The 17,709-nt window shown below is 36.4% G+C and overlaps 3 protein-coding genes across 4 annotated transcripts; 1 reads left to right on the top strand and 2 right to left on the bottom strand.

Moving 5' to 3' along the window:
• Nucleotides 1-2,072: 2,072 nt before the first annotated feature.
• LOC135693460 (TWiK family of potassium channels protein 18) lies at nt 2,073-12,076 on the top strand. Of its 2 annotated transcripts, XR_010517002.2 has the most exons (4): nt 2,073-3,158; nt 3,628-3,897; nt 5,464-6,780; nt 7,478-12,076. XR_010517002.2 is itself a non-coding variant. In XM_065211955.2 (3 exons), exons 1-3 carry the CDS (start codon nt 2,822-2,824, stop codon nt 5,745-5,747), a joined length of 891 nt encoding a protein of 296 aa, XP_065068027.2. In that variant the 5' UTR covers nt 2,073-2,821; the 3' UTR covers nt 5,748-12,076. The 2 variants fall into 2 exon arrangements, 1 of the variants encoding a protein (XP_065068027.2); XM_065211955.2 differs by having other exon boundaries at nt 5,464-12,076.
• Nucleotides 7,267-17,408, bottom strand: LOC135693459 (uncharacterized). Its single transcript, XM_065211954.2, has 6 exons — nt 17,153-17,408; nt 15,540-15,791; nt 10,808-10,897; nt 9,481-9,561; nt 8,486-8,560; nt 7,267-8,225 (listed from the first exon to the last, which is right to left on the bottom strand). The coding sequence occupies exons 1-6, from the start codon at nt 17,313-17,315 to the stop codon at nt 7,936-7,938; spliced, it is 951 nt and encodes a 316-aa protein (XP_065068026.2). The 5' UTR covers nt 17,316-17,408; the 3' UTR covers nt 7,267-7,935.
• On the bottom strand, nt 12,228-15,526 carry LOC135693458 (potassium channel, subfamily K, member 16). Its single transcript, XM_065211953.2, has 2 exons — nt 14,180-15,526; nt 12,228-13,310 (listed from the first exon to the last, which is right to left on the bottom strand). The coding sequence occupies exons 1-2, from the start codon at nt 14,496-14,498 to the stop codon at nt 12,259-12,261; spliced, it is 1,371 nt and encodes a 456-aa protein (XP_065068025.2). The 5' UTR covers nt 14,499-15,526; the 3' UTR covers nt 12,228-12,258.
• Nucleotides 17,409-17,709: the final 301 nt, after the last annotated feature.

The following is a 17,709-nucleotide window of genomic DNA, read 5'->3' as shown; positions in this document are numbered from 1 at the left end:
GTCCCAGTGGCGCGGGCCCTGCATATATAAACTCTTCCAACTACGATAGAATCCATCAAGCAATCGAACATTTTACAATGCAATAGCCTCTTTTGGCAATTTATTATATTAGAAATTTCGTGATGGAAGGTGCCCTGCAAATATACGACTAGAATTGTTCACGCTGGTTTTTAGAAGTTATTTTCTCAGAAACGGAAAGTGCAATAATTGAATTTATACAACATTTTCCCGATGATTGCATTAGGCGTCAAACTCGAAGTTGCAACTTAGAACAATCCTGATCCATACTCAAATGTGTACATAATACATATATATATACCATTACGCTATTTAATGTATGGAACTTAGGGATTGTTTATAGTGTAATATAGGTACTTATTTCATTTTAGGTCAGTCTTGCGTTTATGCTTATATTTGTTCATGCTTCTCTTTGTTTAGGATATATTAGTTTGTCGCGTGTTAGTTTTTCATGTTTTCCGGTATAGTAATATTTTACATGCCCTTTTGCTCTACAAAGTTCCCCCGCGTATCCTAATATATCTAACACCTCCTACTAGTTCATTTACGTATTGCACGATAGATACCGACAATAACACCGGCAATTATTGATATTAGTTTGCTATATTGTAATGCTGTTATATAAAGTAGAGTACGGAGAAACAGAGTTAGTTAGTTAGTTAGAGAGTGAAGCGTGGTGCTTGCGAAAGGCCACTGCTATCAAACATGTAGACACTAACTCACACACACACAAAGAACGGTCACGGATGGAAAGGCTAAGAGAGGGCTGATGGCATTCAACCCGAGTGGCTTGTGAAAGCACTCGAGGTTTCGTTTCATATATATATAATTTAATGGCGTAACAGTGCTTGTGAAAGGCTGTTTAGTACCTAAGTTTCGATATTGTGTAAAAGTACGTCTTAGCTTTGGATGGAACAAAAGGAATTGATTTTGTGTGTCAAAACGTGTCGTTTATTCGCTCGGTCAATCGCTCAAACAACGAATGGTGTCAGAAGTTTTACAAATATATATACCAGCAGCAAATTTTACAATAGTAAATGAAATATCTTGTTTATACCTCTCGTATAGTGATTCCTTTGCATTTTGTAATGGTGAATCTTGTCGCCCATATGGGGCACAAATAACTTTATATGCCATGATGATGATGATGATGATGATGATGATGATGATGATGATGATGATGATGATGATGATGATTATGATGATGATGATGATGATGATGATGATGATGATGATGATGATGATGATGATGATGATGATGATGATGATGATGATGATAATGATTATGATGATGATGATGATGATGGTGATGATGATAATGATGATGATGATAATGATGATGATGATGATGATGATGATGATGATAATGATGATGATAATGATGATGATGATGATGATGATGATAATGATGATGATGATGATGATGATGATGATGATTATGATGATGATGATGATGATGATGATGATGATGATGATGATGATGATGATGATGATGATGATGATGATGATGATGGTGATGATGATAATGATGATGATGATGATGATGGTGATGATGATAATGATGATGATGATAATGATGATGATGATGATGATGATGATGATGATAATGATGATGATGATGATGATGATAAAATCTAAATATACAGCAAAGATATCATTAACCGTTGTGACTGTCATGACAGCTGAGTAAATGAAATTGCCAGAAGATGTTTACCTGCTTCTTGTGTGTTTATGCTGCGTGGAGATCTTCATGGTTTTGACTGACAAAAGGAATCTTCACAAGCGGGATTAACTCGCATAGCCTCCAAAACAATCCTCTTTTATCGTACGAACAAACCTATCATTTGCACGTATCATCTACACATGCGACATTCTTGTCATTGTTATAAGCAGTCAAAAAATGAATTACTTAAGAAATCATATATTGTTAAATAAATGAAATCGTTAAAGAAATGTAATCATATAACGAGTATCAATATAGAGAAATTAGAGCGAGCTGAACTAGAAAGATGCGCATTAATTTTAATATGCTTAGTGCCAGAGCCTTAAGAAACCGGGGTTAAAGTGTTGGAGATCGATGCGATGGAAAAGAATGAGTGGATGCTCAAATAAATATTTCTAGTTTCTAGAATACTAGTTTCGGTGATTCTAGTTTCTAGAATTTTATGGGACTGAATTATGGAGACCTTTGCATCCAAGGCATAATTTCAATCGTCAGTAAATTCAAGGTGGCCTTAGTTCTGTTCTAAAATATGGCACCTTTTATTCAGTCATTCCATTGTTGGAAAAAAACGATATTCATCTGATATTCATTTATTTTCTTTAATTTTGGTAAATTATTTACCCAAACTGTCAGCATCAGAACAATCGAAGAAAACAACCTGTGGCGTGTGTGGTTTTAAAAATGCTTTTGATGATAAGAATGAATTCGTTTATACATGCAAACGCCATATAAAATCAATTTACCTGTTGCAGAAATATCCTAGTTATGAGTATTGACCAGGACTCGATTAGCAGCCAGTATGAATAATTTATTAAGAATAGTCAATGTTTATTCTTTGCTATCTTTTTATGGCAACGGGAAAGAGACTTCTATTTTGACTGCTTAGAAACTCGTGATGTGGTTCATCGTTTTGCACTCATTCTTTGTGAAAATCCCATTACAAATACGGTGCTGATGTATGTATACTTGCGATTTTTCAAAATACCAAATGACAGCAGAAGAAGCAAACACTTGCATAGAATAAACACGGCGATGTAATTAGATGAAGAGGCAAGAACAGTGTCGTATTGGGGTCTGAACATGCCGTTTGAAAATGGAAAGAAGGCTTTGCTTTCTTTAGTAGTCTACACGACGATGTGCTTCGTTGCAGCGGGAATTCTAATGATCATTGAATATGAAGGAACAAATGAATATACTCAATATCCGAAGCAAGATACTGTCCTGCAAGTCGCAGGGATAATGAACGACACGCTTGGAATCGGTGTTAATGCATCAACTGCGCTCACAATGATAAAACAGGTCACGGCAATAATTGAGCAAAGAAGAATGTTTCAGACAAATGCATGGAAAAGAGAAATGAGCACAAGAACATTTTTAAAATGGCGATATTTTGTGGGAGTTACTTTATCAACAGTTGGTAATTCGAATATCTCGTTATTAAAAATAGATAAAAATGAATTTCTGCTATCAAAACATAAAAGCAACAGTAGAGCAACAATCTAAGTTATGAAATTAATATCAAAAGTTAACTTTAAAACAACAAAATACAGACAAAGCTTAATTCCTTACTGTTGAGATTACAAGTGAAAGAGATAAAAAGGACTGGGGTTTGATATAAAATTTAAAAAATCAAACTCAATCAAAAAAAGTCAGTGCGGGATTTATGTGAGCCCAGAAAACATGGCGGTCGCATAGTCGATAACTTTGCGGTAGGCTTTAAAAAGAAATTTTAGAACCACGCTCTAACCCCTCCTAGTTATAAATTTTTCTTTAGAAAGGTTGAACATTTTTTACGATATTGTACAGAGAAAGGCTAAGATATTTTTTCAACATTCCGGGCTTAATATAAAATGAATTGATGACAATGACTTTTTCTCTGTCACAAGGATATGGGGACATCTATCCAACTACAAGTTGGGGAAAAGCATTCGTGGTTGCCTTCTCTTTGATTGGAATTCCAGTGTGCATGTTTACATTGGCAACGATGGGAAGTTTGTTCTGTGAGATTTTTGTGAAATTTAAAGTCTGGATTAAGAGCAAGATTTATTCACAAAGAAATATTGAGCGAGGTCCAACTGTATACTGCGTAATCCAGTGTGGTGCAATCACATTGCTGTTTGTGATAACCTGTGGAATGGGAATCGCAACTTTGGAAGGTACCAAATATTGTATCTATTACAAAAATATCAGTTATATGCCGGTTCATTTGTAACTAATTTTGCTACACTTTCAGTGTGAACTAAAATATATGTGGTGGAGTACATGGCTCTAACTCAACAGCAAATGTCTACATAAGAAGTAACATCAATTGAAGGCAAACCAAATTTAAATGCGCTGAAGAATATCCAAGGGCGTCGCGGCGAATGAATTCTAGAGGGGGCCAGAAAGAAAAATTTTCTGAAAATTTATTTGTTAATTATGTTAATCAAATAGAAGTATTTCATATTAGTGTAGGGGGGGGGCGGAGAAGCACATAACCTTTGCCTTAGCTGGAAAAAATTTAAAATGCACTTTTAGCTAGTCTCTATTTTTTTTATACTTGCTGTGAAAGTTCCTGACATCTTGCAACCCTATAGATCAGGAGATTAGGACACAGCCACGTAGCTGTAGATGTCGGCTAGGGCGGGCAAACTCGAGCAAGAACCATACCTGAGGGGGGCAGGATTTAAAACAAGAGAGCAGATATATAACAAACAGATATATTTGGACCAAATCAAGCTTACGGAGTTATAATTGTACTAGCTTTTCAAAATATCATTTGGAAAAAGTGTAGCCAGAGGGGGGCAATTTGTTGTTAAAATTTTCATTTAGGGACACAGCCCCACGTGCCCTCTGCAGCTGTTAGAACAATGGTAGAATCAAGTTACTACCTGAGGCGGCACCATGGTTGCCGCCGATGGAAAAATGTTTTTATAATCTTAATGCTTCAAGTTCGCTGGAAATTGCATTTATGGAGCAAATTTTAATAATAAAATTATATTCTTAGTTTAAATATCCACTGACAAAAAGAGATGGTATTGATCGACTTCTTACTTGTTTTACCTTATGCAACATAACTGAATAAATTTTCAAATCTGGGACAAAATTTTCAAACTTGGTGATAGGCACAGAATTGGCACTGTCCCGGTCTTCAATATCAAATAAAGATATAATTTATAACAAATATTGCAAATTTCCATAACCAAAGTTGGCCCTTGAAGATTTGGAAATCCGAGCAGGAAATGACTCTATGGTAGAAATCGGTAAGTCATGAGTAGTAGAATTTACCGACGAAGACATAGATGGAGAAAAACTTAGGTACTATTTCATCTACCGATAGACGATTTTACCAACAAAACAGGGGATTTTTCCACCTACTAAAAGTTTACCGACAAACTCATATGGAATGGGCGGTGTCACACCTGTAGTAGGATTAATACTTTGTTTATCACTCTATTGTTGTAATTGCACATGCGCACTTAAATAGTATAAAAGTCTTGTTATTGTAATTAAGGGAGAGTAGTTGTTGAGTTGTTGAAGAATGAAAGGGTTTTAAACATAGGCATTACGGATAGTGATAAAGCAGAATTAGATGTTGATTTCTCGCTTTTTATCTTTTTTGTTGTAGTGAAATGGAAAGTTTTGCAAAATGCGCCATGCAAAGACTCTTCAATTGAATAACCATGAAAATTTTATTCACATCAATAATCCCTATTATACAACATAACCTGATCATTTTGCAGATTGGAAGTATTCTGATGGAATCTACTGGGCATTCATAACATTTACGACAATAGGATTTGGTGATTTTACTCCAAAATCTGCATCAAAATGGTACAGTGAATGCTTGAATCTGCTAGCAATATTCGGTCTAGCCTTCGTAGCAATGACATTTGACATCGCGCTGAGAGTGGCAAATGAAAACATCGCAAAACAAAGCAGTGCACATAGCAAAAGGAAACATGACGCCAATGAATTAAAGTCGAAGCAGCCTCCATTTGAGAATAGGGTACAAACTGAAATCTGATGAAAGGTGTGAAGCCCCGTTAAATCAAAACGCTCTCAACATTTCACTGAATATCGCTCAACATTGGTAGAGTGCAAATGTTTAGAGCGTTTTAACATCCTGTTCGGTGATGTTGAGTGGTATTGAGCGGTGTTCAATGACGTTGAGTGGAGTTTGAACAGATTCAAAAATGTTCAGCGGGTCGATACAACATTTCTGTTGTTAAAGGTGTTGTTGAGAGATGTTGAGAGCATTTTAACACCCCATACAACAATGTTCAGTCGGCGCAAGTGCACTAGACTTGGATTTTGCGCGCCAACGAAAGGCTTCAACGCGTCAAGATCTCAGACCAGACCAAGAGGTTGAGAGAGGTTGAATTTTATAAATCGTCATGGCAAACCATGACGAACGCTTGGAAACAGTTGGCAGTGAAAGCAAATCGGATAAGATAGCAATTCAAACAAGTTGCAAGACCAAAATCCTGACCCTAGGAAATCATCAGGCAGCTACTGATAAGCCGAAAGAGTATCTGAAGTTCATCTTCAAAACTTGCCTTGCATCTCTGAGAGTCTGAAGTTCACCGCTCAACGAATGTTGAGTCGAATTGTTGAGAGCGTTTTAACACCCCAATTCAACATCACTAAACATCACTAAACATCACTAAACATCACTAAACATCATTAAACATCATTAAACATCACTAAACATCACTTTACAATGTTGAGCGATGCTCAGTGAAATGTTGAGAGCATTTTAACGGGGCTTTACGAATGCATATACCCAAGCTTTTCTTCTTGTTAATTTCATGTCTCGTTTTGATGTATTTTCAGTACGAGGTCCTAAGCATAAAAAATTAATCTGACCCTCTTCCCAGAATCATAGCCTTTTTACAGAGTATGTTTTGCATAGCAGTTGGAATAAGAAAACAAAAACTGAAGAGGGACGGAAAAGAGAGAGCTTCTGCAGCTAGATCAAAAAAGAGGGAGCTACCAATCCACGCTTCCCCGTCTTTTAGAGCGAAGCTGAGGTTCAAGACGACAAGCATGACCCATAGGTACTTCTTTAATGCGTTATGTAGTTCTTGTTTCCATGGTCGAAAAACATTCATACTTATCAATAACTGTTTCTTCTTTTGAAATTGCAGACAAAATTTGATCGGCCTTTGCTTTGTAAAGTAGCGGCAAAGGCTTTCGTTATAACGCCTTTATTGTGTTATAAGATAAACATTTTCATTTGGCTGTAGCTAATAAAAGTTGTATATGTTGAGTTGTATGAAAGTATCACAAAAATGATGCAATTACTAAATTTTTGCAAAGTTCTTTTGTTTTGCAAGCAGTCTACATCTGAAAATTAATAAATACGTAGAGACAATTTCGTTATCGCTTAGCTAATGAGATTTAGCAAGATTTCAAGATATGATCAAGGATATGCTTGAAGTTATAACTTAGAGCATCCAAGTTCAAAACAAACTAGAATTTTCAGAAGGTGATCTTATGTTTTCAATGAAAAAATTGTAAGATCTTGAACATCTGTCTTAAAAAGCAATAAACAATACTAAGTCTGCTCGGCGATATAATAAATAACTAGCTTGCTTAACATTCAACACGTTTTACAAGTTTATAGATATAAGAACAATGGAATTTCTTTCATACTTTTAGTCTTTCTCTCATAATCTGTCTTGTGCAACCGCAGTTGTGTTTTCAATGATAAAAACACTACGTTCCTTTTCTTTCCGTTACACTTTTTTCTAGGTTCTAGCCAGAGTTGTACGGGGGAGTAATGAAGATTTTCCCACAAAGTGAGGAAGAAATCTTTGCAAAAATCTGATGTGACTCAATATTGCTTTGATATCTGAAGGCTATCTACAAACTTGGGAGGCGAGCTTTATGCAATATATAGACTTGCAATATTGTAGACTTGCAATAGGTTGTCAAATATCGTAAGCAGAACCGAATACAATTGAGCTAGTACCATTATAAATGATATTGGTCAGAAATCGTACATGATTCTAACAAAGGTATAGTGATATCTCTTTAATATTACGATCGGTCAATTATTTCACGTCATGAAATTGTTTCTCGATTGTCTAGCTATTAATTGCTATTTGGATTTGTTCCTCAGTATCATGATAACTCATTTGTGCACCATTTTACTAACAGTACCATTTTACAAACCAATGCTATAAGCAATATCTACAAATATTTATACATTAGAAAACGGAAGAAAGATACTTGTCTATAAAATTGACAACATCACATCGGTCAATCTTTTCTAAAGCAAGTTTTAGTTGACCAACTGTTACACCTTGTCCAGCAATAATATCCAATAAACTCATCGTTGGTTCCTTTGTGCGAAGTAGACTTCTTAGTTCAGGTTCATCTTTAATTCGAAAAACGCCAGCTAGATCTTTCCAGTTCGAAAGACCTTTAAGGTACACATCCAGTCGCCTGCCAATTTCGTGCCTCAGATCAATAGTAAAACACTCAAGAATTGGTTCGTCTATAAAAGATTAAAGAAATTAATAAGGCTTTAAGGAAAGACACAAACACACCTCAGGGAGAGGGAAGTACCAGGAAAATAAACAGACCCCTGAAAAACACCACAAGTAACTTCGAGTATGCTGGTATTACATGCATCAATAGAAAATAATTTTATTATTTTGAAAAAAAGAATATAAAAAACTTAAGTGCACCAGCTTAGAAAGAAGAATTTCGCGAACGAACCTATTCAATAATAAACACCAGTAGCTCAATACTTACCATCAATCTGTTTTTCAGTTTCCTTGATTTGTGATTGTCTGTTCGATGCCTCATTTAAACCGGGTATAGACGTATCTATAAATAAAGACTTCTATAATCAGTTAAATTGAAAAACGCTTAGAATTGAAAGACTTCTTCCTACAATTAATACATACTCTTTGCTTAATGGCCAATACCGTTGTACAACATCAATTTATTAGATTTCGACACAGAGATAGGATACTCCTATCTCTATTGATTTCGACCATGACTTGAAATAATCAGGAACGATGGGCGACACCACCCCAATCACTTTTATTGCTTATTATTGTAATATTTGTGTCTCTATGTTAAGTGTAAGTCTTAGGGTTGTTATGCACTTCCATGCTCCCTAGGCTTTTGTTTTTTAATTGATTGTCGTTCTAAATTTTATGAGAATATATATATAAAAAAAAAATAATCAGTGAAACCTGTCTTTGTTATGGTAATCTAAGATGTCTCTTACTTTGCATTCATAACTTTCATCTAAACTCCCATTCGGTCAACAAGTTAGATTATAAATTAATAACACTTATGAGGCTGGTAAAATTTAGTTCAAGGCAGGAAATGCAATGATAAAACATCTTAGAACTGAAAGTCTTGAATATGTCAGAGAAGGTACTTGAACATAAGAACTGAAAGTTTTAAATAGGGCGAAGAAAGTATTTGAATATTTCTTTTTTTTATACACAGTCTAAAAAAGAACATTTTACAAGAACAAGATTACAAAGACGATGCCAATGGGAGCATGATAGGCATGGTTACCCATTGACCTTAACAAAAAACAATACAGAAGCACCAAAGGCTATACCAAAATCCTGTTTAGTATGTACTTGAATATGAAACAACATGAAAAAGCAATTAGCATAATGAATAAAAACAAAGACGATAAACAAGAGTGTGAAAATTGAAATCTCAAGATCGCTGTATTCAAACTATGCTGATCTTAAAACTCAGTGCACAAGAAAAAAACTGACCCTCGGAAGTTCGTCGTTGATCATCATATTCTTGTTTCTCAGTTCTTTGAAACGACATTGTCGTACTTGACTCTTGGAATTCTATAAATCAAGCCAAATATCATTAACGAATTTGTGTTTGAAATAATCCAGGCCTTGTCGAAGAAAAGAGAATCCATTTCCAATATCAACATATAAAATGTTTACGAGAATAATACAGATGTCACCGTCAAGGATTCTCACAAGTAAGCGAAAACCAGCGGATAGGAGCCAGGTGATTTTGTTTTCATAAATGCTGCCCAGGCTATTTATAATGAGAGAGTATGTATTTGCGATTCCTCAAAAGAAATTTAAAAGTTATGCTACATAGAAAAACGTTTAGAGAAGAGAGATGCTATTAAGGGACAGCTGTTTTGACCTAGTGTCAATAAGTTGTTTTCAATGTATTCAGCTGTTATACCCGAGATGCTCTCATCAATAGAAATTATTGGCAAAATTGGCGTTCCTTGTTCGTTAAGGGGCCTTTTCTTACAGTTAAAAGGCGTGGCCTAAAAATTCCCCCCCCCCCTCCTCAGAGCCTAGTGGCTGGCGCCGCCCCTATGATAAACATTAAATTGAATAACGAGATAAACTAGCAGGCTTGCTTCAAGGCTATATTGAAGTATAGGTTTATAAACGACCTAGTAGAAAGTAATTACAGGGGATTTTAAGATTTGAAAAAAAATTATAACTCCAAGGAATATTTGGAAATAATTCATTCAGATAAATTTTACACCCTACCTCACTCACTGCAATCAAGGGTTTAACTGTTCATAAGGCTCTCACAGGAATTTGTTAGGAGAATTGTGGAAACATTTTTCTATGTTAAACAGTTGTAGTTAACTTCTCCCATTGTGCAAATAATTTGTCTTATCAGTCCAAAAGAGAACTGTTCGGTTTTGAACAGAAACTTTGGGCATGAACATTCACGACAAACAAACTAAAAGACGGACCTTTTGAAGTGAATTTTTGCGTATTAAAATCGGCTGTAATCTCATAATAATAACGAGCCACATTAAGTTACAATCTAGGCGATCGGTGAAATTCACAGAATTGGAGAACATAGAGCAGGATCTCAAAAACGTTTTGTACTCGAATGGATAGCGAGAGAATTCAAGAGAATTGGTTAAGTGTATTCTTTGAAACTGTACGAATTCATCGTTGAAATAACTTTTCGAAGTTAGAAGATTGATTTTGTAACACAATGGAACATTACTATAACTTATCTTCAAGAATAGAAATCAATTTCTGGAAAATTTATGTTCTTTTATACTGACTATTAAAATTGTAGAAGAGCTAAATCACGTACCAACTGGCCGATAGGTGCTGACTGTTGGTGGCATGTATTGAATACGGGAGTGAAAGCCATTGAGTACATCATGCTGTAATTCAGCAGAACCTGAAAAATAAATGATTGACATCAAAGTTATAAATTAAAGGCAATGCTGTTCAAGAACCGCATATTATAAAACAGGGGGGAGGTGATTTATGTGTGATTGCTGGGAATAACACAGGGAATGAGAGCAAAAACCAAACACAGCGCTTGGTTCCCCGTCCCTCTCAAAACAAACTTTTGATACGTCTTTGGAGTAGAAAATCTTATTAAAACATAATCTTACTTTTAAGTTTCCTTTTGATGATTATAAATGCCATTTCATAATGATACCACATGCTAACTGGCAACCCTTCTTAACCATCCCTCCTGAGGGACAAATCACGTACACCTTTGGTAGAAGTCATTTTTGTTTATCATTTTTGTTAAAATTGTTTATCAGGAAATCAGTGGAAGAATCCATTTGTATTGGTGGAAATCTCGTGCACTTTTTTCAAGAATGAATTGCACCCCAGCCAAAACCATGGATTGAAATGGGCTACGTAGCATCACATTAGCAGTAGCATTATTTTCTTCAAGCATTTTGTCAAAATTTAGATACCACTTCGAAAAGGAAGATTGAGTCCGGAACTACTATCATGAAAGTTCTCTTTCAATCGCACCTCTTAGGTACAAAATATCCACAGTCAGCATTTAGATGGAAAACGTCCTGAAATTGCTAAGCAGGCCTGAACAATTACAGGCCCACGGCCCTGTGCTTCTTTTCAATCAAGTGGTGGTATAACAACCCCTTTGAAAAAAACCATTGAAAAAACGATGAGTTCTTTACGATAAAGGGGTCCTTTGTCGGCAAATTTTTAGATTTGTCGGCAAAAAAGGTGGTTCCCCAACTTTGTCGGGAAATGGGATCGGAACCCCCATTTCCCTTGAGCAGAATAGGAAATAAATGCCCTGGCCTGGTGAAACGGACTAAATTGAAAGCGGATCAAAAGGAAATAAATGCAATGCAAATACGGACAACTGACCAATTTGACAACACTAGCAGCCACAAATGTTCGAGGTGTTATGTCAATGGTACTAATTAGCAGGAGGTGGCATCGTACTAGAAACATTTTATTGAAAGGTTGGCTTTCAAATCAAACCGTCGTTTTTAGAAAGTTACAGTGACATAGAGTTATGCTAGATGCTAGACACAATCTCAATGGCAATGACAATTCCTAAAAACATGAAGGAGATACTTATGATTAGAAAAAATAATCGGTCAGAGAAAATATAACATTACAGCAAAAACTAAAGTCTCAGGAAGTAAGTAAAGGATTTTGTAGCATTCAATTCCAAACATGAATGTGACATAACGATATTATCCCTAAAACGCCAGATTGACAATATGTGTACAACAAAAGAAGTTTTTAAAAACGTTTAAAGTTCTAATTTTCAGCACAGTTTATATTCTGATCAAAGCCTCTGTGAAAAGAATCTCGAATACTCTCCGAATGGATTTGGGACAGAGTGTACGCTGGATAAGCTCCTCCATCAACTGCAAAACCTGAGCTGTTTGCTGATTCAGATTCCTCGGGTTCATGTGAACACACCGCTTTCGCTGAAGCTCTTTCGATGGCTTTTTCGGACAGACCCAAAGACGAATGGGTTGATTGGCACGGCTGAAAGAGTAAACCATTTAAAGCGCCTCCACAGACTGCCGCTGTAATGCAGAGATTGACAGTTGGTGGCGGATTGGAACGAGGGATATTGTTGTCCACCGTGAGCCGGGTAAAGTCTTCTTCTGCGAAGGAGATGCGGCGTGGCATTAGAGTTGGGAGAGTTGCACTTGCACAATGGCGGCAAAAATTCCTGGATATCGACGAGCGAAAGCGAGTTGTACCGGATGAGCGGGATGGCTTCACTGAAGGCAATCTACCCTGAAGAAGTACGACGATGCATTGAATTAGACTTGCCACAAGAGACAGGCCGAGCAGAAGGTAAAATGTTCCAAAATAGTAGATAACAACCAGAAAATCACTGGGCGGCTTTTTTCCATCATACGGCACGTAGTCACCAAAGCCTATTGTTGTCAGCGTAATATACCAAAAATAAAAGCCTTCAAAGAATGTCCAACCTTCGGCATATACGCGCATTAGGGCCGAGACGAGCAAGAAAATCACAACAAGAAGAAATAGAACTATGATGGAAAGAACTTTGACAGAGGTTGCATAATTACTAAGTAATGGCGACGTTATGTTTCGACTCAGTTTACGCAACATGACGTGGTCACTTGCACCAAAGTTGCTGTTTCTGTTATCGCTAGAGTTTCCATGGCGGTCGAAGAAAATCAGTAGCTTGATGGTCGTTTTGTGCACGCAATTCGTAATTATGTTACTGAGGTCTCGGATAACAAGCAACGTCAACGGTATGCCAACCAAACTATATATTATCGAGAACACCCGGCCACGAATGGTCGATGGTGTTATGTGCCCATAGCCTGGAAAGGAAAAAGTCATGTAAGAATTCAACTTCAGGTTTACAAAAACTGAACCGAATTATGTACTAACCTAACGAAGGACTAAACCTAACAAACCAGATACATACGGTATAATATGATAGTTAATACACTAAATTATGGGTATTTTAGAGCAAACCATATGCTTTATGGAGAGAAGTGATGCGTCTCAAAGGAAAACAACCTAAAATATTAATCCTGGGAGTAGCCCATTCTAACAAAATGCAAAGTTTCAAAATATCAACAATCTGAGGTAGCGACACTAATCAACAGTTTAGTTAAAAAAGGAACCTGTAGAACTTCCAAGTCAAAATGGAATTGAGCAACGAATTCATTTCAAATCACAATCGACTTTCTGACTGGCAGAAATGTTAAAATAGAAAAAAATATGATGGACAGTGAAGTGTGTGAAAAAAGATAACAACCAAGAACCACTTTAAGTGGACAAATGAACGATCTTCTTAATTTGTACGTGATAAATAATCATCCATATTGATCGTTAAGTCTGGTTGATTCATGTTCCTAAGGGGTCGGTAAGCAAATGGCTGTTTATTTTTACCTGTAGAAGCCGTTTTTTGGAAAAACCAGCATCTTAGTAGACGCAGAGGAAACAAATGAAGCTAAGGATAGTTTCATCTCGTCGCATCAAATATCTACGCCAAGAAGGAAAACAATAAGTGTGGAGAGGCATTTTCGCAAATAAACCCACAATAACTAAAGATCAGCTTTCGCAAATACAAAATCCAAGAGTCTAGACAAATTTAAAAATTTGAGAGCTTGAAAAAGAAAAGTTGTGGTATTGCAGGAGTCAATAGAGATGTACATGTCACAAGTCTGCAGTTGATACTTACCGATAGTTGTCAGCAGTGATCCAACGTAAAAACACGATTCATAAAAATCCCACTTGTAGGGCTCGGAAAAACCATTGGATTCCATAGCATTAACCAACTTCGAAAACAAGTCATCAACCTCTTTACTTGTTGCGTTTAATGCTTTAGCAACATTGACTTTCAAAACTTGCAATTCAGCAAGGGGCGGCAAAATACCTTTCGTTTCCTTCGATTCCAAGTACATAATGATAAGTCCTCCCGCAAACATGTAGATTGTGAAAATCAAAATACGTTTAAAAAAGCGATATTTTGTTCTCTTTACAGATTTGTACCAGCTCATGCTAGTAATTGCACCAAAAAAATCAATAAAAGACAGAAAAAATTTGCGTCTATTCCGTAAACATCGAAACTACCTCCTTCATTTTAACAGAGAAAACAATGGAGGTAATTGAATGATTCAATAAGCAAAACAATTCCCTTTAACCAAATGTAAATGTTCTACTATCCCCTTAAACTGCCTCTAGAGGATTCAAAATCAAAGATTTGTTAATAACATCTTTTAATGCCCTCAGGAGGCCCGTTTTAGTCGTTATCAGCCTGTTGAATAGCTTTTATTTAGAGCTCAATGGGTTAAATGACGTAGTGACCAATACTGGAGCCTGGGACAAACGTTATTACAGATATAGCGTTATAGCGTCTGGTGCTGGTTAGGAAAAATTTTATAAACCCTGACCCTTAGAAAAAGATCACGACTTATAAATTGCGAATTTCACATGATTTTATCATAATTAGAACGCTTTGCGGCATGAAATGTTTTTCTAAACATTTCATTCCAGTGCCCTTTTCCCATTGCATTTATGGTATATGCCCCTCTTGTCAGTATTTGCCTACAGAGTAGGTGAGCCATCCTTTATTTGCAAACAAATCAGTAACTTTGCCATCCAAGCACCCATACATGGCTGCGAACTCCTTGTTTTTGCACACTTCCCCATACCTCAACTTAGCAACCCCCCTTCTAGAAATTTCTTAAGATATCTGCCAATCAAAAACTGGTAGTATTATTATGTATTTATGTACTAATAGCTAACAGAAGGTGCATTTCAAGGATTGTTCCAGAAAACCTTGACCCAAATCCCATGTTAGGCTTGATGATCAAGGACCTTTTATATTGATATAAAGTAAAGCTGTTATTGCTTCAAATAATACTTATCAATAATCAGCACCTTCTCGGCCAATAATAATGAATGAAAATCATTGAAGGAGAAAATGAATTTTAAATTTAAGTAGCAAAGAGTGTTTTAAGATCTTATGCTACATTTCATGAAATTTGTTAAGAATAGAGAAAGGCATGTCTATATGTTATATCCTATAAATGCCATACCAGCTAGCTTTGCCACAAACTTCCTTGCAATTGAGTCCTCTGTCTCTGGAGGAAATCGCAAAGCAATATTCATCCCCATCTTGGGATACCAATTTGAAACTTCAGTATCATTAACATAATACCAGAGTGGATGCAGGATTTGTTCTTCCATCAACAAAACTTCAGAGAGGTAATCAAGGTCATCTGCCCCAAAGCCAATCTTAAAGAATTCCTTGCTGATGACTATAATGCCATACAGTGCCATTTGGAATCCTGATAAAAAAGCAAACATAGTTTAAAATTACCACCAACAGAAAATTTTTAAATTGATAATATGTAGCCTATATAGTCACAAACAGGGGCGGACACTTGGTCATATATTGGGGGGGGGGCAAGGCTGTTGTTTTAATAAGATGACATCACATTTCCCATTGTTCTAGAACAAAAGACCATTGTCCTCTAAAGTATTGGGGGGCAGTCACCCCCTTCTCCCCCCTCAAGTGTCTGCCACTGGTCACAATATAAACTCATTCTCATCAAAGTGTATATATGATATGAAAGGGTATTACATGGCTACTCTGCTGATCACTAGACTACACACCAGACAGTATTTCTTAGCAACCTAATGTGCTGCAGGAAACACTGCTTTAATGAGCGAGTTGAGATGCAAACCATTAGCCCTACATTAGATTTACCAATTGATGACACAGTTAATTTAAGGAAAAAACAAGCAAATATTCCCTGAACATTTTATAAATTTTATTTTGGCAGTGGTTAAATGTGTGACATGGGCTCCAACATCCTGCAATGGAAAGTGGAGGGAGGCACTGAAAATCTTAACAATCATAACAAACGACTTTGCGAAAAAATGGAGGGCATGGCCCCCTTTCATCAGGGGCCTTGTGTGCACGAAAAATTGATCAATGGGAACAATAAAGAAGTTGCTGCACGTTACCCCTCTCTTCCCCCATGGTTAAAAATATGGGGCACATTTATAAATTGCTTCAGAAATAGACCAAATCACAGCACAGAAAAAGTGAAGAAGTAGATTTTGATTTATGTTCAGTGAAATGTTTGCGTTAGATCACTGAGGACTGAGGGAATTTACTTGAACATGTTTTCAGATTAGAAAAATTATGCAGCTGTCCAGTTAAACTCCTCTTTTATCTACTCTACATAGCTGACAGTTAATTGATTTAAGAAGTTTAAGGAAATACACAGAAAAGAAAAAGGTATGTACTCCAAAACAACTCCCGAAGTTTCTTAAATGGACAAAAGGGGGGCAATGACACCATCACCCCTTTCCTTCGTGTCTATGGCCACCACCACACATCACCTTTAACACAATCTATCTTTCAAATCCAAAAAGCCTCAGATTACAGGTTGTAGAAAGGACCAAGGGGGAGCTACCCCCCATACATAATTTCTCCCGAGCAACTAAAGTTTGATGAGAGAAACAATGAAATATTTAAATAGGCAACAGCCGGCCGGATGGCTTAATCGCAAAGGGACCGTCAGACTATTTTAATAACATATTTTGAAAACAATAAACCAGCAGCGATTTCAAGATACGGCAGTTATTATATGTTTTTATTACTTTAGGATATCTGAAAAAGTTCAAAGACTCTACGCACCGTCACCTAAGGACTTTTTCAAAGGATTCATTGACGCCATGTCGAGCACAGCTAAACTTTCTTTGTATAACACAGAGATATTGATTCTTTCAAGACCTTTTGCGAGCGATCGAACAAATTTTGCATCTTCTCTGGCGTATATAATAAATATGTCGTACTTCATTTCTCAGGAGCTACACGTCAAACTCAACTATACCTTTTGAAATTTCTACAAACTTGCAGGAACCGAACTTTATTTGACTGACGATATACTTAATTGTTGTTGTAGTTGCTATAGATACAAATCCCCTATACAATGGATTCCCAGAAAAAAGTATATCTAACCCTACCTAAGCCAATTTTAAATATTTCCTTGTCAACCCGGAACCTTTTCTTTCGAAATTAAACGAAAAATCCATGGGCATTTTCCAAGAAAGTTTGAGAATAGGAATTTAGATTCTATAATTTCTAATTAGTTTTATTCTAGAAAGAAATCACCCAGATATTAACAAACATCAGTGCTAAATTTGATGGCTTCTTTCAGAAAGTTCAACCGGAGGGGACAGGGACAGGAGGAT

This window comes from Rhopilema esculentum, chromosome 11, assembly GCF_057945365.1.
Source record: "Rhopilema esculentum isolate cy_ngs chromosome 11, ASM5794536v1, whole genome shotgun sequence".
Classification (NCBI taxonomy): Eukaryota; Metazoa; Cnidaria; class Scyphozoa; order Rhizostomeae; family Rhizostomatidae; genus Rhopilema; species Rhopilema esculentum.
This window is presented reverse-complemented; position numbering and strand designations above follow the sequence as displayed.